Source organism: Drechmeria coniospora, chromosome 01 (genome assembly GCF_001625195.1).
Source record: "Drechmeria coniospora strain ARSEF 6962 chromosome 01, whole genome shotgun sequence".
NCBI lineage: Eukaryota > Fungi > Ascomycota > Sordariomycetes > Hypocreales > Ophiocordycipitaceae > Drechmeria > Drechmeria coniospora.
Genome location: NC_054389.1, coordinates 641,867 through 664,750, shown reverse-complemented (window position 1 = coordinate 664,750; position 22,884 = coordinate 641,867). Strand labels below are relative to the sequence as shown.

At 58.9% G+C, this 22,884-nt stretch overlaps 9 protein-coding genes and 1 non-coding gene across 10 annotated transcripts; 5 read left to right on the top strand and 5 right to left on the bottom strand.

Moving 5' to 3' along the window:
* Nucleotides 1–533: 533 nt before the first annotated feature.
* DCS_00161 (uncharacterized protein) lies at nucleotides 534–1,067 on the bottom strand (the record flags this gene model as incomplete). The annotated part of the gene is made up of 1 exon (XM_040797503.1): nucleotides 534–1,067. The coding sequence occupies one exon, from the start codon at nucleotides 1,065–1,067 to the stop codon at nucleotides 534–536; it is 534 nt and encodes a 177-aa protein (XP_040658386.1).
* Nucleotides 1,068–2,977: 1,910 nt separating this feature from the next.
* On the top strand, nucleotides 2,978–4,362 carry DCS_00160 (uncharacterized protein; the record flags this gene model as incomplete). Its single annotated transcript, XM_040797502.1, has 2 exons — nucleotides 2,978–3,178; nucleotides 3,271–4,362. The coding sequence occupies 2 exons, from the start codon at nucleotides 2,978–2,980 to the stop codon at nucleotides 4,360–4,362; spliced, it is 1,293 nt and encodes a 430-aa protein (XP_040658385.1).
* A 2,031-nt stretch (nucleotides 4,363–6,393) lies between these two features.
* Nucleotides 6,394–7,401, top strand: DCS_00159 (HPP family protein; the record flags this gene model as incomplete). Its single annotated transcript, XM_040797501.1, has 2 exons — nucleotides 6,394–6,651; nucleotides 6,739–7,401. The coding sequence occupies 2 exons, from the start codon at nucleotides 6,394–6,396 to the stop codon at nucleotides 7,399–7,401; spliced, it is 921 nt and encodes a 306-aa protein (XP_040658384.1).
* Nucleotides 7,402–8,905: 1,504 nt separating this feature from the next.
* DCS_00158 (uncharacterized protein) lies at nucleotides 8,906–10,443 on the bottom strand (the record flags this gene model as incomplete). Its single annotated transcript, XM_040797500.1, has 3 exons — nucleotides 8,906–9,411; nucleotides 9,702–9,942; nucleotides 10,030–10,443. The coding sequence occupies 3 exons, from the start codon at nucleotides 10,441–10,443 to the stop codon at nucleotides 8,906–8,908; spliced, it is 1,161 nt and encodes a 386-aa protein (XP_040658383.1).
* A 700-nt stretch (nucleotides 10,444–11,143) lies between these two features.
* DCS_r24 lies at nucleotides 11,144–11,259 on the top strand. Its single transcript, XR_005881884.1, has one exon. It is a non-coding gene; the product is annotated as a 5S ribosomal RNA (ribosomal RNA).
* A 503-nt stretch (nucleotides 11,260–11,762) lies between these two features.
* DCS_00157 (uncharacterized protein) lies at nucleotides 11,763–13,382 on the bottom strand (the record flags this gene model as incomplete). The annotated part of the gene is made up of 1 exon (XM_040797499.1): nucleotides 11,763–13,382. The coding sequence occupies one exon, from the start codon at nucleotides 13,380–13,382 to the stop codon at nucleotides 11,763–11,765; it is 1,620 nt and encodes a 539-aa protein (XP_040658382.1).
* A 1,757-nt stretch (nucleotides 13,383–15,139) lies between these two features.
* On the top strand, nucleotides 15,140–15,964 carry DCS_00156 (uncharacterized protein; the record flags this gene model as incomplete). Its single annotated transcript, XM_040797498.1, has 2 exons — nucleotides 15,140–15,812; nucleotides 15,861–15,964. 2 exons carry the CDS (start codon nucleotides 15,140–15,142, stop codon nucleotides 15,962–15,964), a joined length of 777 nt encoding a protein of 258 aa, XP_040658381.1.
* Nucleotides 15,965–16,165: 201 nt separating this feature from the next.
* DCS_00155 (uncharacterized protein) lies at nucleotides 16,166–17,682 on the bottom strand (the record flags this gene model as incomplete). Its single annotated transcript, XM_040797497.1, has 3 exons — nucleotides 16,166–17,120; nucleotides 17,180–17,393; nucleotides 17,478–17,682. 3 exons carry the CDS (start codon nucleotides 17,680–17,682, stop codon nucleotides 16,166–16,168), a joined length of 1,374 nt encoding a protein of 457 aa, XP_040658380.1.
* A 317-nt stretch (nucleotides 17,683–17,999) lies between these two features.
* Nucleotides 18,000–18,656, top strand: DCS_00154 (uncharacterized protein; the record flags this gene model as incomplete). The annotated part of the gene is made up of 1 exon (XM_040797496.1): nucleotides 18,000–18,656. The coding sequence occupies one exon, from the start codon at nucleotides 18,000–18,002 to the stop codon at nucleotides 18,654–18,656; it is 657 nt and encodes a 218-aa protein (XP_040658379.1).
* Nucleotides 18,657–19,791: 1,135 nt separating this feature from the next.
* Nucleotides 19,792–22,138, bottom strand: DCS_00153 (NEDD8-specific protease 2; the record flags this gene model as incomplete). Its single annotated transcript, XM_040797495.1, has 4 exons — nucleotides 19,792–20,502; nucleotides 20,741–21,151; nucleotides 21,322–22,064; nucleotides 22,114–22,138. 4 exons carry the CDS (start codon nucleotides 22,136–22,138, stop codon nucleotides 19,792–19,794), a joined length of 1,890 nt encoding a protein of 629 aa, XP_040658378.1.
* Nucleotides 22,139–22,884: the final 746 nt, after the last annotated feature.

The window sequence follows — 22,884 nt, the reverse complement described above, 5'->3', positions numbered from 1 at the left end:
CAGGACGAAGCGGAGAGAGGCGAGAGGTAATAGGAGCCGGTCGGAACAGGGGACAGGACCGGCAGGGCAGGATAAATACCCCGACGGACATGGCGATGACGCATTGTTATCCGCATTTTCTGCGGCGAGAAGCGCAGCGTCGGGAGATTCGGCGGTCCACGGCGGCGCAGGACGCATGCATGGACGGACCCTGTTCTTTGTGGAGGCAGCCGCATGGCAAGTTTGACCCGATATTACCGTACAAACGCAGGCGGCGAGGCAAAGTGAAGAGAATGGGGTCGATGAATGGTGCGTGCGAGTCGCGAATCACCATCGACATGATGAAATGTCTGGCAACTTTAATGGACCTTTTGTGGGTCGGCTTGGTTGAAAGGACCGACCAGACGGCCGATAGCATGCCTTGGTGCGGCAACGATGGAGGCGGCAAGCTGCTGCTAGGCATGGAAGTGCCTTAGCTCCATCTGTGATTCCCACCAGCCTTCTCCACCGGGAAGATGGGATGGCGGTACATGATGCATCCTCCCATCACCGTATCAGGGGACGTTGAGCAATCGTTCGGGCGGCACGGATCCGGACAGCCACGGTGGGAGGATGGCCATCGCCAGATGGCTGCCGTATAGTTCCACAATCTTCATCCGTCTCCCGGCGGCGGCGGCGGCGGCGGCGGCGGATGTTGCCATCGAGGCGGGCGGCCATTGATCGACATTGACCAAGAACGGCGAGGCGGTGGAGAGCAGACAAGGCCAAAGGGGAGGTTGCAGGCGGCAATCGAGGTCCACGGCACCAACGGTTCCATATACTAGATGGGGTTTCCGTCGCCGTCGAGGAAGCCTCGTCGAGGGGCGTGGCCCTTGGAGGGTGCCAGGGTGCCCTCGGGCAGTCCAGCCGAGACGCAGGCTTGAGCGGCCTCGCGTGGAGAAGCGAGTCGAGGGACGAAGTGGATTGGCGGAGAGGCGATCGAGTCCGACGTCCTTGGGGCGGGTACCCCTTTGCGGTTGCAGCATCCGTTTCGAATTCTGCGGCGGGTCAAGGACGCCGTTGCGGCAGCGAGGGCTGACATGGCTCATGGATCCTGGCAATGACGAACGAGGTGCCCGGTGCGAGCAGGATTGATTTGCCGCCGGAGCGGTGGGAGCTGCTCGTGAGTTGCAAGGTGGCGATGTTGACAGCGACCCACCGCCGTGACGTGAGTGGTCCGTAGCAAGGCTCCCCAAAGTACGCGTCGTCATACTCCGTACTTACAGTACTTACATAGTGTAATAAATCACAATCGCAGATCACGTATGATATTCAAGAGTGAGCCAGCGTGACAGGCGACCCGCCCCGTCGGTTCCATTTTCCACAGATGGAAGAGACATGTGCCAGGGACAACAATGCTTGCCTTGCTCGCAAGCACGCAGACGTGCTGCACGTCATGTTTAGGGGTACTGTGTAGGTAAGCGTGCTTGGGTGGAATAGAATGGATGGAGCAGCTTGCAAATTTGCAAATCTGGTCTTTGTATCCGTATCTGGATTCACATGCTTGTAAGGAGTACTTACAGAGTACTTGCTGCACATGTTCTTTGCTAGTACTGTAACAGAATAGGAACTATTAGTACGGAGTAGCACGACCTCCCAATACACCAGTTCGTGCTAATGTCGGCGCTAGTACTCCGTACCTGTGTTGTACCTGTACGCAAGGTGTGCGAGGGTACACAGGTGTGTGCAATTGTCCAGTACCAAGTAGTTGCATGTACTTAAGTACGAGTACCATGTGGTGACATGCATGTGCACCTGCGGCTTGTACATCACATGTACGGAGTACAGTATGGAGTACAGCACGGAGTACAGTATGGAGTACAGTACGGAGTACAGTATGGAGTACGGAGTACAGTACGGAGAACTGTCGAGTCACTTAGAACTATTAGCACCTAATTGATACAAGCACAAGAACACGGCGGCCGCGGCTGCCAACACCGTTCAATTCCCGAGCACTGCCACAAAGCGCAAGGTTGTGCGTTGTCCTCGCACAGTGTACCCTACAGTATTACTCCGTACGGCTACTTCGTACCGAGTACCGAGTATTGTTCGCAGGTGAGCCAATCAAGAACTTTGCAGGGCCAAGCCAAGTTTTTCCTGCTGGCATCCTGCTTCAAAGTTGGCCACGACGGATCGTCTTCCCACGCCGAATGCTGCCAAGGTCTTGCGTCACAAAGAATCGCCAGTTGGTCGGTGATTGATCAGGGGGCACATACTTTTCGTACCTTCACCCGCATCCATGGCCGGTCCCCAAGCCAGCACGTCGTGGTGGCCTGTTGTCGACGCGGACCAAGCTGCCACGCGAGCTTCCCCGGCCAGACTGGATCAAGCGGCTACAATGGCACACAACATGGCACACATTTCGCATTCACGAACAAACTGCCGCTAGTGCCGGCATGGCCGATGGGGAAACTGGGATACCCTACTTCTGTGTTCAACCACCTTGCGGCTGGCTCAACAAGGGCCCCCTCCGACGAGGTTCCGTATTCGTCGATACAGATGACCAAGACTCCCGTCCCGCGTCGCGGATCTGGCTAGAAGTGGTGACATCCAACGAGACGTGAGGGACGGAAAGGGCACCTGAATCTGTCCGACATGACGGGGACAACACGGAGCGGCAGGCCGCAACTCGAAACGACCGTTGGAAAAGGTGACGGCGTTTTGGCCGCAGCCTCGTCCTGGGCAAAGGCTGGTGAGCAGGAGGCAGGCTGATGTCCCGACAAGGGTGACTCACCCACTTCTCTACCTGCAAGCCGCATCTCGGTGTGTGCTTGCGGCGGTGCCCCCCGATTGCTCGGATTTTGTTGCTCGCCGCCAAGTCGATCTCGGCCGTCCAGGTAGGAGCCACGTCTTCGGTTGCACCGCCAGGAGCGGCTCGGTTTCGGACTCTGGTCCGAACTCTGGTCCGACGCTGCCTTTCTGACGGCTGCCACGTCGCCTTCACCATCGGATGCTGGCGATGGAACAGTCCACCGTACCCCGCATCGCCGTCAGCAAAGTCGCATCCGGTGCTGCCTTCACTACCATGGTTGCGAGCTCATTCTGCGTGGCAAGTAGCGGTCGCGACGACGCTAATGCAAGAGCTCGCCCTCTCGCTCCCAACCTCCTCCCCGTCCTCCGCACCTCCTCGGCCTGTCGTGCCGCAGTGCCCGGCCCGTCGGTGAGCGGCGCGCACGACAGGCCGAGGAGGCGCGGCACGGCTGCTGGGGGTCATCCGTTGGCTCGCCGGCTGCTGATGTGCACCTTTCGCAGCCAGTCGACGAGCGCGACACGGACGCACGAGAACGGGGCTCTGGTGACGTCTCCGCCGATGCAATGCATGCACTTATATATCACCATGCCGGGCGCCGTCGCCATTCATGCCCACCCTGCTTGCTTGGCCTCCCCATTCGGCTCACGCTCCTCTCGATCCCTTCTCGTCTCCCGGAGCCGCCTCGCGACCAGGCCGACTCCACCATGGCCACGACGACCAGCAACGCAGCCGTCGGCTTTCCCGACCGCGCCGTGCCCATGCGCGTCATCGTCTGCGGCCTCCACCGGACGGGCACCATGAGCACGCGGACGGCGCTCCGGCAGCTCGGCTTCCACGACTGCTACCACATGGCCACGGTGCTCGAGAACATCGACGACGACCCGCAGCAGTGGGTGCGCGCCTTCGAGGCCAAGTACGAGGGCAAGGGCTCCTTCACGAGGCAGGACTGGGATCGGCTGATGGGCCGGTCCCAGTCCTGCTGCGATCTACCGAGCGCCCTCTTCAGCTGCGAGCTCGCCGAAATGTACCCCGACGCCAAGGTCGTCATCCTCAACCGAGAGGCGGACAAGTGGTACGAGAGCGCGCTCGCGAGCGTGGCCATGTCGATTCGGCCGAGCGGCATCGTCAACATCCTCAAGCGGCTCTACGTCGTCCTTCTCGACCCGCAGACGCGTAACTGGATGCGTCTCAGCCGGGTCATGACTCGGCTCGCGATGCCCTTTGACCACGCCGCCGAGCGCGACAAGGCCATCGCCTGGTTCAACGAGCGCTACGCCGAGTTTCGCGACAGGATCCCCGCCGAGCGCCGCATCGAATACTCGGTCCAGGATGGCTGGGCGCCGCTGTGCGCCCATCTCGGCGTGCCCGTGCCGACGGTCATGGACGAGACGACGGGCGAGATGGTCGAGGCGCCATTTCCGCGCGTCAACGACCGGGCGACGTTCCAGGCCAACGCCAAGAGGCGACGTTCGAGGGCCATTGCGCGGGCCAACGAGAACGTCATCAACCAGGTCGGGCGCGTGTGCGCGGCTGCCTGTGTCGGATACGGCATCTACCTGGCCTGGAGGATGCGTCTTGGCGGCCGGTCGTGAGCCGCGTCGTTGCCGACAATCGCTTCTACCTGCCGGTGCGGTGGAGGCCAGCAAAGGATATGCACACGGGTATGTAAGTCTACGTGCCTATTTGTATATATGATGTTCTAGAACTACACATGCATGTTGGCAGACATGTCGTACATGTATTCATGCAACTCCAACTTGCAGTATTTCATGGGCACTGCGCCGTTACGGGAACCGGCGTGTGTGCGGGGGTATCGAGCTCGAGAGGTGTGCCGCTTTGTCTGGCCGACCAGAAAATGTGCCGATTTGAGCAAAGGTTGGATGATGGATACTGAGCAGCAGCCGGCGCAAGAGCACGTCGCTGTGCAACGATTCAACGCCTCATGCGACCGAATGATGCGACATTTTCTTTGCATACATGCCTACACCCCGATGCGTATGCATATCGGACCAAAGGGGACCAGGTACTGATTGATGTATGAATACATGAGGCACTTTGATGGCTCTGAACCTGCATCCGAGCGGAATTACAGCAAGTGCAGCAAGTAGGTTCCAGTAGCAAATACAGCAGCTTGATATGCAACCTTGAGCGCGACCGCCTCCATCAGCGGCTCTGTTTAATACTGCAGGGCCACGCTTATTCCGTGCCGACTGCCGTTACATTCGGACTCGTACGGGACGCAGTGGCTCGAGATTCCACCAGCCCTTCCGTGCAAGTTGAGCTATTACTTTTACTTTCGTGAGGGGAATTCATACGCAAAATTAATTGTTACCGCCAGTACATACGACCATACAAAGTATATATTATAATAGTATCTATACACCGTTACCGACTCAACAACTAATCTAACGGTCAGTGGCTTGATGTGTAGAGAGCAGACGGGGACTCTTGCTTTCCAATCTTTAACCGAGGGAGCCGTTCACGCCGGCCGTCTCGTGCGTTCCGGGCCGTCTCCAGCTTGCAGAGTTCCGAGCTCCATCGCGGTCGACTGCAAGCGCCGGACATGACCCAACACGAAGCAAGAGATTCGTCGGGACGGCGTGGTTCGGCCTGCTATGGCCAAGTGACAACAAGGTGGCGGACGGTGTTGCTACCCCCCCACCCCCGGGGACGACGGTGAGATGGTCGGGCAATCAGCAATCGGGCGGCGGCGGGTGGTGTGTTGGACGCACTGAAAGGCAGCGAATTAGATGACACGGCTTGGCCTTACCTTGTGCAATCCGTGTGCAGAGAGGTCATGATGCTCGCTGCTTGTGCCGTCCTGGTATCAGCATCACATTCATGCATGCACCCAGATCATGAAGTTGGTGAACAATATAGAGGGTTAGATAATCAATAGTGGGTGTACTCTGAACAGTACAGTACAACTAAGTACAGCGTACTGTACATAACAGTACTCTGTAGGTAAAATTACAGTATGGAGTACACCGTACTCCGTAAAATACTTAAATCTGCTTGCATACTTGTACTGTGCTTACTTGTACATGTACCGTAGCTGAACTGTACTCCGTCCTTGTATATTTTTACTTGCAAGTACATGTACTTGTCATCACAGGTACTTGCGGCAAAGTAATGGACGGAAGCTGGCCTCCGATAGGCCGGGTCGTCAGGTGGAATCTTTGCACGGAAGGCACTGCCGCCTGCCCATGCAGGGCCTCACTCGCGCCTACACCACAGCGGGTAAGACGTCGACCGCATTGGGTTAATGGCTTCGACGATGCGGCAAAGGTCGGGCAGGTCCAACCAACGTCATGACGCGGACCTAAATATGGGTCCGGCCTGTTGTGCCTCATCATCTCAACCTCACATCTCCGCGGACTTGTCGGATTGCCTGGCTCGCCGCTGGCCTCTCGACGGAAGCTCTGTTGTGACGACGGCACTGCGCATATAATGCCATAGCTCCCCCCCTCCGACGACCATCCGACGACACGGGCTAGCCAGCTGGTCGTCGGAAGCACCCGCAAGCGTTGTCCCTGTCCGACGTGTCTCCTTCGTCCCAGGCGAGCTCGACCTCGGTGGCAACGGCTGGCTTGGCGACAGGCCGTGCATGGCATGACGAGACGATGCGGCACCGGACCTGGAACTTTGACATCGACCTCCTCCTCAACCCGCTGGTGCCGCCGCCGCCATGGCGGTTCCTCCCCTACCCCGTCGCCCGCTTCTTCGGCTACCGCAAGGAGAAGCCGACGGAGACTGGCAACCTGATGCCCATCTTCTGGGCCTTCCTCGGCATCTTCTGTTCCCTGCTCGTCATCGAGGCCGTCTCGAAGAGGGTGCCGTCGTTTGAGGCCCGCGGCGCGCCCGTCCTGGTCGGCTCCTTTGTACGTACCACGAGCGACGTCGCGGCGGTCGCGAGCCTGTCGTGCGCGTGCCGAGAGCATGCCGGCTGACGCGGTCGTCACCCGCAGGGCGCTGCCGCCGTGCTAGAGTTCTACGCCATCGAGTCGCCGCTCGCGCAGCCGCGCAACTCCGTCGTCGGCCAGATCATCGCCGCCGTCGTCGGCGTCGCCGTCACGAAGCTCTTCCAGCTGAGCGACCGCTTCCACGAGCTGCAGTGGATCGGCGGCGCGCTGGCCTGCGCCTCGGCGACGGCCCTCATGGCCCTCACCAAGACGGTCCACCCGCCCGCCGGTGCGACGGCGCTCCTCGCCGTCGTCGACGCCAACCTCGTAGCCATCGGTTGGTTCCTCGTTCCCGTCATGATGCTCGGCTGCGCGCTGATGCTCGCCGTCGCCCTGCTCGTCAACAACATCGAGCGGCGCTTCCCCATGTACTGGTGGACGGCCGAGGATCTGCGCCAGACGAAGCCCGTCTTTCTCAGGCGCAAGGACGACGAAGCCGGCACCGACGAGGAAAAGGCCGACGACGGGCACGCGAGCCGGGGAACGGAGACGAGCGTCGAAAGCAACGAGCAGCCGCCGCCCGAGCGGGTGTCGCCACGGCCTGGTCCGGTGTCGAGCCTCCACGCCGGAGAAGTCGTCATCAAGCCGGGTCAGGTCATCGTTCCCGAGCACATGTTTCTGACCCAGGAGGAGCTGCAGCTTCTCGAGACGATGAGCTACAGGTTATGACGCATGACACCCGACGCTTATGGTGAAGAGTAGCATGTACAACGACGTCGACCTTGAACGATTCCCTGACCGAAGAGGGATTGACGCCGGACCCGACATTGCATTTTGGATGAGAAGGGGCAAAGAAATGAACCTGACATTCTGGACGAGCCACTTGACCACCATGGCCAGGTGCACCATTGCCAGCGACGCACGTCTCGCGTCATCGTGACACAGGACCCACCGCAAATGTTGGTGGGCGTGTATCATAAGTATATTACTGCACGCGCGCCTATCTTGTTTCACCCCTCTTCCCTGCGTGAAGTTTCCATGTCTTCTCGCCCCCTCGGGCAGTATAGGTACGCCCCGTGGCCGTCTGGGCAGACCCATTTCCTCAAGGTTATGGTGCGTACAGGCACAGGCATATTCTTGCACGTACCTACCCCCTCCTCCAACGTTGGAGGCGACGGCCCGTCAAGCCTACGTCGTGCCAACACCTCTCCCCTTTCACAATAGGCTCAGCAAGTTTGGGAGGGAGTGTCTTGGGGTCACTTCGTTCAGTGCCCATATAAGCGCTAAGCAGGGTCGTATGCGGCGGCGATGCGAAATGGGGCAGAGAACGCGGCACCGCTTCTGTACGGGACGATGCTGGTGATGCATTCTGCGTGCAGCATACAAGTGTACTATATTCTTCGTCACACCCTCGGCTGGTCGCAAGGTACAATGCCCGTAGGCAGAGTACTGGGCCCGCATGTTGGGAGTTTTGGTGTCGACATCAATCTGAATTCTGGCACCGGCCATGACACGCATGAGGCTGCGAGCAGCCACCAGGCCGTGACGCGTTTCTCAACCGCAGATCAGATGGAGCCAAGCAGGTAAGGCTCGGCTGACAATGCGGCACGCACGTTCCTGAATCGGCTAGGATTTCTACAAGTTGATCTACCCCAATGCTCGTTGTTTCGGGCCGGCCTAGCCATCAAGACAAGGCGCCTTGCAACGTCCGGCGAGGCTGGATCGACGACGAGGGGTTAACCCTGTCTCACTGAGCCGGCACTTGCGGGGGAGCGGAGTCGGCATTTGGCAGAGCATCTGCGATGAAGAATATGATGCAACAGACGATGAAAAGGGGGTCCGTCCGGACCAGTTCTTCTTGATGCTGTTGTTGCCGACCACCAGGTGTCCTCAGCGCCTGCTTAAATGGGCGTAAATGTGGACACCGTTACATAACCAACTACCCGGACTTTAACCCCGGGACAGGCCCGTTGGCGCGTCGGCGCGACAGAGCCAGGTAGCAGCACCGAGCCAGATGAGAACGTAGAAGCTCCATCGCCAGTTCCTCGTGAGCTGGAGAAAGCCGGAAATGACGAGCCCGAGAGCGAAGCCGATCCAGGCCATGGCACAGAAGCCGGCCCAAAAAGAACAGACCGGTGGTTTACCCATTTGATAGTCTTAAACCCACGCTCAGGCGCGGCGACGGCGGCTGCAGCCGCAATTTCGGCCATGAACGCCCGACGCGCCTGCTCCTCTAGTGCCCGGGACTGTTACTGATGTTGTTGCAGTTGTTGTTGCTGCTATTGATGTAGTTATTGATGTCGGGCGGGGCGACCTCGCGGATGCGCTCGGCTTTGGAACGGAGCAAGGCTGGGCCGTGTGCTTCGGGTAGTGTCAGCATGAGGAGCCAGGTAGCAGCACCGAGCCAGATGAGAACATACAGTAGAAGCTCCATCGCCAGTTCCTCGTAAGCCGGACAAGGCCTGAAATAACGAGCCCGAGAGCGGGGCCGATCCAGACCATAGCAGAGAAGCCGGCCCAAAAAGAACAGACCGGTGGTTTTACCCATTTGATGGTCTCTAAACCCACGCTCGAGCGCGGCGACGGCGGCAGCAGCCGCAATTTCGACCATCAACGCCCGGCGTGTCTGCTCCTCTAGTGCCAGGACCGCCGCCTCCTTGGCGGCCGCGTTCTTGCGCCTGGTTTCCTCCAGGTCGTTGCGGGCTTTGCGGGGCAGCAAGTCGGCTCGAGGGGCCCTTTCTGTAAATGGGAATGGTCAGCCAAGCTGCATCACCTGCGTTAATGTCTCCTGACTAGCCATTATGCTAGGAGGAGATGTCGACAGCTCAGAGACGAAAGAATTTGAAAAAAAAAACATGGTAGACACCGGCAAGTAAACGACTTACATTAATGATGCTGTTATTGATGTCGTTATTGATGTTGTTATTGATGTCGTTATTGATACTGTTGTTGCTATTGCTGTTGTTTTTGTTGCTGCTATTGCTGTTGCTCTCGGAGGAGGAAAAGAGAAAACAACAAAAGAGGGAGACGGAATTGTCCGTAGCCTTGTTGAAGTGCAAATATGGTGTCTTCCGCGGCAATGACCGCCAATCGAGCCAGACGCGCCGCTTCGACGGCCTGGCGGGCTGCCTCCTCGGCGGCGGCGCACTTGCGCTCGGCTTCCTTCAGGGTGGCGTGAGCCTCCTGAAGCACGATCCTGCGCGACGGTCCCCTCCACCTGCAAATGGGAATGGTCAGCCAAGCTGCATCACCTGCATTAATGTCTTCTGACTAGCCATCATGCTAGGAGGAGACATCGACAGCTCAGAGACGAAATAATTTGGAACATAGTAGACACCGGTAAAGTAAACGACTTACATTATTCTTGTTGTTATTTGTGCTGTTACTGCTAAAGTTGATGCTGTTGTTGATGTCGTTATTGATGTCGTTATTGATGTCGTTGATGATGTCGTCATTGATACTGTTGTTGCTACTGCTATTGCTGTTGTTTTTGTTGTTGCTGTTGCTGTTGCTCTCGGAGAAGGAAAAGAGAAAACAACGAAAGAGGGAGATCAGACGCCTTAATAGCCTTGTCGGTAATTGCTGCCGGAGACGAGAGTCGGCACACATGCTGGTGGTTTTATCCACGAAAGTCTCCAAAGCCATTCTTGAGGGCGGCGAGCTCGGCTCGAAGAGCTTGGCGTCACTCCTCCCTGGTGGCAGTTCCGTTGATAACCGCGTTGGCGGTGACGATTGTGTGGGCGGCGGCGAGAGCGAGGGCACCGCGGGCATGACGGATGGCTAGTCGACGTGATGGGGCCCTGTAGATTGGAATGGTCAGCCAGCCTGCATTGATGTCTCCTGATTAACCATCATGCTAGGAGGAGACATCGACAGCTCAGAGACGAAAGAACTTGGAACATGGTAGACACTGGTGAAGTAAACGACTTACATTGATGCTGATGCTGTTGTCGTTTCTGTCGTTGTTGCTGCTGTGAATGATATTGAAGGAGGAAAAGAGGAGACAACGAAAGACGACGATCAGAAGCCTTATATACTTGATGATGCTGTTGATGGTACTTGAGGAGGAAAAGAGAATACAACAAAAGAGGAAGGTCAGATGCCTTATCTAGGCCTTCTTTCGTAGTCCGGAAACAGAAAGAAGGGACGGCATCGTCATGATGCAGCGGTGAGCGATTATTCCCGTGTCAAGAGGGACTCTGTCTCGACCACGGCGGGGGCAAGAGGAAACGGGTAGCGCTCCATCATCCTCCAGGCGGCACACACCTCGGTACGGTAGCAAGCAGCGGCGAAATTGATCTTGCCACGGTCCACGGCGCGCCTCAGCCCAATTACACCTGCGCTGCTCTAGGGAGGGGACGTGGTGACGAAGCGAACACCAGCTGTTGTAATTTTTGGACGTTTTTGCCATTCGTCAGAGCATTCAAACAATGGACTATATAATTCAAGACACGAACCATGTAGAGCACATACGACCATAGGCAGTGGACAATACTGGATCCCGTCTGCTCTCCGCACGTCAAGCCACTGACCGGCAGATTAGTAGTTGAGTCGGTGACGATCAGCGAACACCGGCTGTTGTATGTTTTTTTTTTGGCTCTTTTGACGCAAACCATGTTTATACAGTAGGCGTTTGTCAGTAAATACTTGCAAGCACATGTTCTTACGTTGCGCCAACGGGCCTGTAATGGGGTTAAAGTCAGGGTAGTTATTCCGTAGTTGCGTAACGATTCCCACTTTCACGCCTACTTAAGTAAGTATTTAAGCAGGCGTTGAGGACACCTGATGGAGGCAACAACAGCATCAAGAACACCACTATATTGATTCTGACCCATCGCACGATACTTGCTTGATTCGTTGTAGCCCTAGTCGGGCGGACCTCCCTATCATCTGTTGCATCATTCCACGCACGTTGCAGATGGCCCATGCACATATTCAGATGCCCCTCGACCCTCGTTCGATGTGTATTAGTATAGATGGCGAGCAAGGTTCTGCGTAGCAGTTCCTCCCACCATCACTGTTGCTATAGTCATACTGCACATTTGGTGCTCTCTCCGGCCACACTCTTCATTTCTCAGCCTTCCTCACAATCACGTCTCCTCCACCACCAACATCTCATCCGCTTGATCGCTGCTGTTCTCTAAACGTGAGTCCCTGTCTTCGTCCGAGACATCTTCGAAACCCGAAAGGTCTGCACCACTCTCGAAATCACGCCCCATAAAGGCGTCGCTGACGGAACTGTATTGCGTGCCCACATCAAGGCCTGGGCCTTTCTTCGCAGCTCTTCGACCATGCTTGGCAGATGCCTGCCGGATGGCCTTGCTCCGCTTGGTGCTCCGCCTGAAATAGGACCGCACCAATTCTTCCGGTATGTTCTCCTCCGGTTCCCACGTCGGATTCTGATCCGGAGGCCAGTCCCCCTCCCACAAGACTTTGAAGTATCTCGTGAGGCCGCGTCCTTCGACGTTGTAGAGGGCCGCGTCCTGGACGCGCTTCACGACCCAAGCTGTCTCACCACCTTCGTCGACAATCATGTTCTTGTCGACCTTGGGCATTTTTGCCGCCGCCTTCGTCGATGAATCTTGTTTCCTCCGCTGCGAATCGGGGGATTCGGTCTTGACCTTTATCGTGTGCCACCCGTTCTGGTCCGTTTGCGCCGGCGACGTAGAGCGCGTGTGCCGACTCTCGTCTCTCCCGCCGCTCGCACTTCGGGCGTCGCTGGCATTGAACGAGATGAATTGGCCGTTGGCCGACGTAAACGTTTGCGTCCTCTCCTTCTGCGGCAGACGGAGTATGCTGCTGAGCCGGCTCGGAGGACCGGCAGACACGTGGAAGTTCGAGTCGAAGGGAAAGGGTGAAGCAAGTTGACCGGGTGTCCATTGCGAGGACACAACGGGACGGGCTTGATCATTTTCCTCGAGACCTTCCATGGGCGTGTGCCACCCAAGCTCGGGCTCATCCGAGGACGACGTTTGGTCGGCCGCTTCCTCTCCCAGGTCGACATCCTCCTTTCCGTCCGAGCCCCCGCCGCCACCCCCCAGCTTCCAGCCGGACGCGGTTTCCAACCGTCTCGACGGACTTTTGCTCTCGTCGTCGGACAATCCCGCAAAATCTTCCAGCCGAGACTTCTTGGGTGTCGACAGGCTCATGGCGCCCACCTTGGGGCGCTTGGGGCGCGGCTGGGCCTCCATCTCGGCTTCGGCGACGACGGCCGACTCGATGGCGGTGTGGCGGGGCGGCGGTCGTGGCCTTTTCCTGGATGCGCCATCGGGATGCTCCACTGCCGCCATCTGCTGCTCCTCCGCAAGGAGCTTGCGATCCTCGTCCAGCTGCATCTCCATGTCGCACTCCCAAGCCTCGAGGGCGTGCGGCGACACGTATTCGAGCACTTCCATGGCCGGCACGAGAACTCTTGCGGCCGGGAGATCGGTCCATCCGACAATGTATGCCATGCGCTTCGGGAGCGGCTTTCCGTTGGCGGCAAGGCCGGGCGAGGGACGAAGGATGCGATCGACGATGAAGGCGGTGGAATCTTGACGAGGGAGCAGGCGGATGCGCTGCAGGGGGGGACCGCTGCCGGGGACGTAGGCAGGGAGCTTCGATGGTATGTCGACGGTGAGCCTACCATTTCCTCGCCCCGTCCGATTCCGCAGCGTCTTTGTTGGTCTTGGTGGATCGAACCGTCGAGACGCAGGCTCCGTCGGGGCCATCACGTCAAAACGCGGTGCCGCGTTGACGTGACGGTACCTGGTTTGGGCGAGCACCACCTTCGGCAGTACCTGCGGATTTTTTTCTCACGACATGAGAGCAACATCCGATGACGTCTTTCGAGCGCTGAAGCTGGGGGTTGTCGAAGGGTGGGATGAAACGCTGATTTACCAACAGCTTCCTTTGCGGCGTGGGAAACAGGTGTACGGAATGGAAGGCAGCCAAAGCGGTGGAGGCTGCTGACTAATGATGATTGGCAGTGGTTGAGAGTTGGTGCTCGTAAGCATTACTCGTCGCGCCAAAACGGGCCGTTAAAGTCCGGGTAGTTGGTTACGTAATCATGTCCACTTTCACGCCAAAGTAATATTAACTTACTGTACTTGCTTACTTTACTTCAGCATGCATGGAGGTCACCTGGTGGTAGGCAGCAACAGCATCAAGAAGAACACCAATAGATTGATTCTGACCCATCTCACGATACTCGATTCGTTGTAGCCCTAGTCAGGGCGGTCCCCCCTATTTTATACTCTCGTACGGATACATAATATCCTCCCTTGGCAGCGAAATTAGTGGCAGGCACAAAGAGAATATCTCGACCGCTGGTTCCATCGCCATTTACAATAGTACGGCCGCGTAGGATCAATAGCAGATCACCCCCCTCGATCTACGACCTCGCTAGACCAATATCTACGCTTTGGATGCAAAGCGTATCCTCTTTTCGTCGACCATGAAACAGGCCACAAGAAGAGGGCATTCAAGATTCGACTAGGGCGCATATAACACGGAGTAATACATGAAGGATACACTGGATCGGTACTTGCATGTACAAGTACGTCTGGTAACTGAAAATCACAGCCATTCTGCTCCAGAGGTCCAGTCGGTGTCGACGTCACAGTCAACGTTCTCGCCAGAATCCCGAAATAGGCTCGAAGTAATGGATTAGTTGGCAATTGTACGGAGTACTCACTCGCACAATAAACTACTCCGTACTGGCTGTATACTCAAGTATACATATACTGTACTTAAGCACTCGGTATAGTGCTTGTACTTACTTATTTACATGCACTATTATTACTAATTCTGCTACTAGGGACAGTGCGGCAGACCAGGTCAAGTACGAGCAAGTACTGTACGCAGTTGTACATGTAAGTACCAGTGGTTCATGTGCATGTACATAAGTACAGTACGTACTTGTGGCTCATGTCCATGTAAGTACCAAGTAAGTACAGAGTAAGTACAGAGTAAGTACGGAGTACGGAGAGTACTTGTGGCCATGTCAATTTACGGAGTACTTCCTGTACAGGACATGTGCGGAGTACAGTCTGCCTAGCACGGAGTACTTACTTGTACGGGGTGTTGCACCTGTCAATTAATACTTTACTTGCAAGCACTCAGGTACGGACGGTACTTGGTCGCGCTGCAGCCTATGGTGCAAGCTCTTGTACCCCGTGCTAGCAGGCTGATTCCAACCAGTAAAAGCGCCGGGTTATTTGTGCCTGACACCTCCGCCCACCTGCCCGTCCATACCTCAGGCGCCAGCTTTTTGAGGGACATGGGAGCTCGTCAACTTCGCCTTTGCACCCTCACATCCGCATCTCACCACCGTCACCGTCACCGTCGCCTCGCCTCGCCTTGCACGCGTGAGTCAATCAACCTTTGTCATCGCCGGCCGACACGAATCCAACGTGCGGCAAGGCTCAATCAAGCAACGTCCAGCAGAGCCCTGCTCCCTGCGCGTTCAGGTAGCTTCACCGCAGTCATGGCTGCATCTCTCAAGACGCTGGCCGTCCGCTGGCACTCATCCGCCCAGGGCATCGTCCGGTGCTGTCCAAAACCCATGCAGGCCCTGTCGACGACGACCCGATCCGCCTGCCATCTCGCCCGGGCTCCCCGGCAGGCTCTTTTCCGATCAAATCACAGCATCGCCGCCGTCGAGCCCCCTCGCGCTGTGGCTGGCATCGGCCATGCCTCTCGCTGCTTCTCCAGTGCGACGGCCGCCTCGCAAACGGCACATTCTCCCGTCGCCGCCGCCGCCGCCTCCGCCTCCTCTTCGCCCTCCTCCTCCTCCCCATCCCCGGCGAAGCTCGACTGGAACTCCTTCTTCAAGCTGCGCCTGCGCCGTCGCCGAATCCAGCTCGTCTTCTCCGTCACGACGGGCTTGTTCGGCGGCGCCGCCGGTGCCCTCGCCCTGTCGACAGGCGTCGCCGAGCCCGTCGTCATGCAGATCCCCCTCGACCCCTTCGTCACCCTCGGCCTCATCACCTTTGCCTGCGCCGGCATGGGCTGGCTCGTCGGTCCCAGCATCGGGAACCAGGTCTTTTACATCATGAACCGCCGGCTCAAGTCGCAGATGATGGCCAAGGAGAGCGAGTTCTTTGCCCGCGTCAAGAAGCACAGGGTCGACCCGACCAACTCGAGCGCCGGCAACCCAGGTGCGTCGTCGCAAGCCGCGCGCCGCCGTGCATGCTAACCCTTGGCAGTGCCCGACTTTTACGGCGAAAAGATTCAGAGCGTGTCCGGGTACCGGCGGTGGCTCAAGGATCAGCGGGCTTTCAACAAGAAGAAGACGGCAAATTTCGTCTAGTCGGGTGAGGGGAGGGCGGTGGAAAAAAGTTATTCGGGCGACAGACGAGCCCTTTTCTCTCTCGTTGCAGTACATAGGATCGCAGACCCATGCACAACGACCACTCTCCTGTTTTGTTCATCTTGCGGTTTCCGCCACGCCCATGATGCCTTCGCGTCATGCTTGTGCATGATGCCTTGCCCGTCCGCAGGTGCGTACGTGTTAGAGGAATGGCAGCCTGGGGTCGACGGTATCCCGCCACGCCTTGACACCTCCGGTGATGTCTCCGACGAAGCGGTTGCCGTCGTCGAACCCCCGCTCTCTCAGCTTGCGCACCGCCAGCTGCGAATCGTTGCCCAGGCGGCACACGACATAGATGGGCCCGTCCTTGCCCGCCACCTCGGGCAGCTCCTCTCGCCGGTTGAAGCAACTGATGGGCACGTTGATGGCGCCTGGCATGCTGCCTATGCTAAAGTGCTCCCTTTCTCGCACGTCGAGGAGGAGGTGCGGCACTCCCGAGGAGCGAACATTGTCGTACTCCTTGGCCGTGATGCGTTCATGCGGTTCGAGGACGTCCACGGGCCGGGCGACGCCGCAGAACTGGACGTAGTCGATGGATGTCCTGAGACGATCCAACGTCAGCTCGCTCTCGTCCGAGCAGGCCAGGCAGCCGCTTCTCCTGCCTTTTAAGCGGACGGAGCGAAAGGACGGCCCGTCCCCCATGGCGTTGAATATCAGCATCCTCTGCTGACCCTGGCCCTGCTCCGGCCTCTCCACCTTCTCGGCATCGCCGGCAGGCTTGTCGAGCAGGCCATGAACGACGAGCTTGATGGCCTCCAACGCTTGCAGCACCCCCATGACGCCTACGACGGGGCCTACGATGCCACCCTCGCCGCATCCCACAACACTCTCGGGAGGCGGCGGTTTCGGGAACAGGCACCGGTAGCAGGCGCCCTTGCCGGGGGGGTTGTTCAAGACGGCAAGCTGGCCCGATGTCTGGAAGGCCGACGCCGAGACGAGAGGCTTGGAGAGCAGCACGCAAATGTCGGAGATGAGGTAGCGCGACGTCGGATGGTCGGTGCAGTCGAGGACGAGGTCGTACTGCGAGACAATGTCTTGGGCGTTTCGGGGCGTGAGATGCTCTTGGTGGGTTTTGTAGCGAATGGTAGGGTTCAGGCTGCGAACGGCGTGAGAGGGGGGGCGGGTGCCGGACGGGGAACGTGGAAGCCGGCGTACTCTCGAAGGTAGGTCACGGCGCTGAGGACCTTGCTCATGCCCTCGCGGCCGGTCGAGTGGGCGATTTGTCGGTGCAGGTTCGAGGCCTCTACCTCGTCGGCGTCGACAAGACCGAGCGTGCCGATGCCGGCACCGGCGAGGTATGCCGCAGCAGGGCAGCCGAGCCCGCCGGCACCGACGATGAGGACGCTGCTGCGTTTGAGCCGGAGTTGCGCTGCCGTCCGTCGTCAACTCGAGATGATCCCTCGCAGGCCCATCTCCCATCTGGTAGGCGTCTGCAGGGCGAACGTGTCCATACCTTGGAGGCCGAATCCGGGGACGACCATTTGTCGTCCGTACCGTTGATACTCGTCATGCCTCAGCGGCCAGGGCCAAGAAGGGTCATCTTTCGGCTCGAGAGGAGTTGTCCGCGCTGCCTCTGCGATGGCCAGTTGTGACTTGAGGTCTGCAAGCTCGGACTCGCGCCTGGCGATTTCCTCCCGGAGGCGATCGATCCTGTCCATTTCCTTATCAGGAGTGATGTAACGGGAGAGTCTTCGTCAAGTCGTCTGAATTGCAGCACAACTTCATCAGCAGGACCGGCCAGCTCGTGCTTTGGAACTTCCTCACCTAGCCTGGAAGCAGGCGTGAATGGCGAGAACATGGTGCTGGTGGGTGGGAGTTGGCTGCCCCACAGCTCGGTGAGGTCGCTCACCGAAAAAGTTCACCTCCAACCATCACCTCCAACTTCCAACCACTTGCCCTTTTGCCACAACACGCACCGAGAGAAAGTCACCATCCTTGCGCATCAACGGTGGCCGGCAGAATATTGACAGAGTAAATGGCACCCCGGAAACCAGAGAGCCGGCCGTCGGGGCCCTCGGCACGCAGCCTTCGTCATGCGCGCATCGCCGGCACCATCCATCCTCTGCTTCCAGCCAAAATCTTCCGCCCCGACGCCGCCGTCACCGATTCTTTCCTCGAGAACAAGCGCGACAAGCGGCTCATCCGCCAATCGGCCTTTCGGTCGCGCATCTCGGCCGCGGCGACGGCCTCCTCTTCCAAGAATCGGGTCACCCGCCGGCGCAGCGCAAAGCCTTCGCAGTGGAGCAACCTCGACGCCCTCGCCGGGGCCCTGCCGGATCTCGAAGCCGAGGCTGCGCGGAAGGGCACGGCTGGGGATGCGGAACCGGAGGCCGGTCGCATCAGGCACCGCAGCATGAAGACGACCAAGGGCGCGCTGAAGCGCAAGGAGCGCATCGTCCGCGGTGAGATGTACAGATTCGGCGCCAGCATGGCCAAGCTGTCGCAGGCTTCGACGTCCCCGCCCAGGACAAAGACGGAGGAGTGCTCGATGGAGGACTTCGGGGAGGACGAGGCTGCGGCGCAAGAGGCTCCTCCGGCTGCGCAGACGACCAGCACGGCCAACCGGTGGGCTGCGCTTCGAGGCTACATATCCTCCACCATGGAGCAGAACCCTGCGTTTGCGAACAGGTAGTTGCGCATCGCGCGTTTGTCTCGAGGCAACACTGCGACGGGGAAATGGTGGGATTCATTTGCCAATGTCAAACGGAACGACTGCAGGGCGATTGGCGCATGGCGTTGGTATCAAAAATGCCTTTCGGCTCATAAGATTATTGGCAGCAACGCTACCTGTTCATGTACATAATTATGGATGCCAGTGCTGCTTCCGACAAAAAATAAATAAAAACAAAGAAAAGGGCTCGGTCGTCATGGCCATGCTTCATGCTAGGGTACCCTAGCCAGCCGGGCTCTCACCTCGCTCATCCGACGTGCGCTGATGCTCCTCGCTTGTAGCACTATATGTCGACCAAAGAGTTTGTAAAATGTTTCTTGCCGGCATCGGTCCTCCACAGTCACCGTCGTCTTCATCCGTGGGCAAGCGACGCATGTCCACCGCAAGCCATGGCAGGGATGGTTGCATCGCTCCCCAGCTGCTTGGAGCTCTGCTTGGAGCTTGCGCCATATCAGGACCCCTACCGACGTGGGCCGTACATTGCCGAACGTTAGGATGCCAAGTCAAGGCGGTTAAGGCGGTACATGATGCCGGCGGTGCTCGATCATGACGTTGGAAAGCATCCTCTCCGAGGGTTGGGGAGAGCCATTGCCCCTGGGGACCGGCATGGGTGCCAATCGAGACCGTTGCGGGCTCCGCCTTTGGAGGGCGGGCTGCCAACCGGTGCGTCATTGCCGGGGGCGTGGAGATGGCACCGGTCCATTCTGGATCCGGTCGACGCTGGGAGGAGTGGACGAGCGACGACGGCGTGCATGGTCCAGCACCGCACGAGGCGACGGAATCTCGAGGCATCGAGCTTCGTCCGATTCGTGCGACCGACGGGCGGGGGCGTGCGGCCATGGCATCGTCAGCACCGGTGCCGGTGCCTGCGACAGCGGCGGCAGATGCGGCAGAGTCGGTTCCATGCGCTCAGAGTCGGGCACTCCTCGTCAACCTTGTGCTGGACGCAAAGGAAATGGAAAGGGCGCCGCTTCGAGACGGAAGCAGGCTGCCTCCGACCGGACCTGGCCTGGCGCCACCGGAGCTTCTCGCGGGCCAGGCGACTCTTGGTCACCGACGTATCACCGTGCGCGGCCAAGCGACCGCGAATGGGCCCCTATTCAATTCGCGGCGGCGTCTTGTTGCTCGTGAAGGGGCTCGCACTGCGTCGGCGCTCGCCCTCCTTGCGGAGGTTCTCGATGATGCGGAGCATCTCCTTGCGCCCGCCGTAGCTGTCGACCATCTTGCCGGCCATGCTCATGGAGACCTTCTCGCGGGCGTTGGCGCAGAGGAGGCGCTTGACGAGCAGGTGGCGCATGAGGAGGCAGACGTAGACGCCGCAGTCGCTCCCGTTCTCCTGCTGGGGCGTGTCGGCGAGGTTGATGAAGCGGAGGGGACGGGCGAGGATGCCGGCGAGCTTGCGGGCGGCGACGCTCGCCTCGGCCACGTTGCCGCTGCCCATGGAGTCGTAGTGGAAGGCGAGCCCGTCGAGGACGGAGACGAGGAGGAGGGACCAGTGGCTGCCGCCCTCGGCCGTCGACACGCTCGGGTTGTCGTTGATGGGCAGGAAGATGTGGGTGACCTTGGCGAAGTTGGGGAGGGCCGACCGGACGAGACGGGCGTCGGGCTCCTTCATGAGGAGAAAGGTCATGCTCGGACGGAGGAGGACGATGTGGGCCTGCGGGTAGCGAGAGAGCGTCTCCCGCTCGAGGTACTCCTCCCAGAAGGCGATGTTGTTGTCGGTGAGCCAATCGTTCTTGAGCATCTTGACGTCCTCGACGGTGAGGCAGACGTCGTAGTAGCTGAGGTAGGCCTTTTCGGGCGAGAGCTAGGCACGGAACGCACGTCAGCGGCCGCGGCGACGACGACAAAGAAACGGCACGAGGCAGCAGGTCCGTCGTCCGGGGTGCGAGGGGTTGACGAGCGAGAGGGAGGGCCAGGGAAACGGGAGCAAAGGAAACGGCAGCAAAGGAAACGGCAGCAGAGGGAGGGCCAGGGAAACGGCAGCAGAGGAAACGGCAGCATAGGAAACGGCGGCAAAGGAAACGGCAGTAAAGGAAACCTACCGAGTCGCCAAAGTGACGGGCCATGCGTTGTCGGAACGGCATCTTGTCCGTCGTGTCGGGTGCGGCAGCCGGTCTGACGTTGTCTTGGCCGTCTTGCAATTCACGCGGGGCCCTTGGCCTTGGTGAGACGGGCGGTCCGTCGGCCGCGCCGTGGTGTGCAGCAACGGCGGGGTCGAGGCCGTGGGTGACGGTGCGAAGCCGGCGTCGGCAAGTTGGAGACTCGCTCAAAGGTGCAAAGTCGGCGGTCGAAACGGATGGATGGTCCTGATGTCCGGCAGCTGCGGTGGTGCAGTTGTCGCCGGCGGCCGAGATGGGCAGGAAAAAAAAACCGGTGCGAGGGGATTCGAGCGGGTGCAGGTCGAGGAAGGATGGACGAATGAATGGGCGCAAAAAAGTCAAATCATCGGTCGCCTTGTCGGCAGCCGTATCAGGCGGGGGGGGGGGGAAGGGGGCCGCTTGGGGGGGATGGTGGCCTGCGAAGCGTGCACCCGGCAGTGCTAGCGAGCACTAGAAGCACCCCTACCGGTGCGTCGCTAGGCAGTAAGTAATCAATACCAGTGCAGTGCTAAGGTAACCGGTACTGTACGTTGTGCCGCCGACGCAGCGGCCAGCAGGTGTGCGAGGACAAGCACCGCAAGTTGGTGGTGCTCGCACGCCTCGGGGAGAGCACTCGCCCGCACCTCACGGTTGGTTGGTTGCGTTGCGGATGCGACGAATGCACGAGGCACAGCGAGCACGAGTACAGCCCATCGTTCGAATACGTGGTTGACGACGGACCGGCCGACGAGAGGAGAGCGGCGCTGCGGATGGCTGTGGCTGCGACCCGACGCCGTCGACGAGACGAGGGGGATGCGGGCAGGAATCGCGGCAGGAATGCAGGCGAGGCGGGCGAGAGGAGCACGGCGAAGAAGCACAGCCGACAAAGGAGCGGACGGCATGGTCTCGCCGGAGCAGGAGGAGGTGGTGAGCGTGGTGGTGAGACAAATGACGAGTGACGGACGACGAAAACGTACCTCTCGACGCTCGTCGTCACTGGTAGGCGGGGCCATGGAACGTGGGAGCATGGCCTCTCGGCGCCTTCGCCACCGGCAAGCGGCGATGAAATAAATGCCACGGCATCCACCGCACATGGCACCTGCGTGCGTGCGATGCGCGGCATGCAACTGCGTCGTGCACAGCATGCTTGTCTGGTGGTGCCAGGGACGGACGGCGTCGACGAACGGAATGGCGACGTTCTGCAAGCAGTCACGGAGGCCCGCCATGAGCAAGGCAGTGCAGCGCCAGGTGGTGCGCTCTGCGACGCCGAGCCATTGGGCAGTGGGCGCTGGGAACTTTCAGCTGTGCCAGTACTTTGCGGAGAGCAAGTACCGTACTTGTGCTGCGCATGCAAAGGCGCATTTCTTCGCTGCTTCGTAGGTGCTGGACCTAGTAGGGAGCAGCAGCTAATACTGAGGAGCTAATACTGAGGAGCAAATACTGAGGAGCAAATACTGAGGAGCTAATACTGAGGAGCAAATACTGAGGAGCTAATACTGAGGAGCAAATACTGAGGAGCAAATACTGAGGAGCTAATACTGAGAAAGGTGACTTTTCGCTGCGGCGCAGACGGGGTTATTACCAGGTACTGGGTTTCGGCGGTAATATTGCAGATCATTCGTAAGTACGGAGAACTAGGAGGCACCTTTGTACAGTACTTGTCTAGCACTGTACACTAATTACTAGGTACCTAGCTTGCACTCCGCATGTGCACCTACTAATTAGGTACCCAGTGCTCGAATTCCTGCCACGCCACTGCTGTGGCTGCGCGTCGCCGTGGATGACACGATGACGCTGCGGCTCGCACGACAGCGAGGGGGGCCCAACTACTAGGCACCTACCCAAGCACGGCACCTACTGCAGTACCAACTACCAAATACTAGGTACTAGGTACCTGGGTATTACCTGTAAGCAGGGACCCGGCGACGAGTACGGTGCTCCGTACGCACTGTAGGTGCAGTGTCGTACCATGCATGTCACACGCGGTGCAATCCACGCCGGCCAGCCAGTGTGCGGCACAACCCTACCTGTAGTTGCAGCGCAGACACGCCCTGACAACAACGCCATGACAGCGCATCCCCCGCAGCGAACCCCTATGACGTCGCACG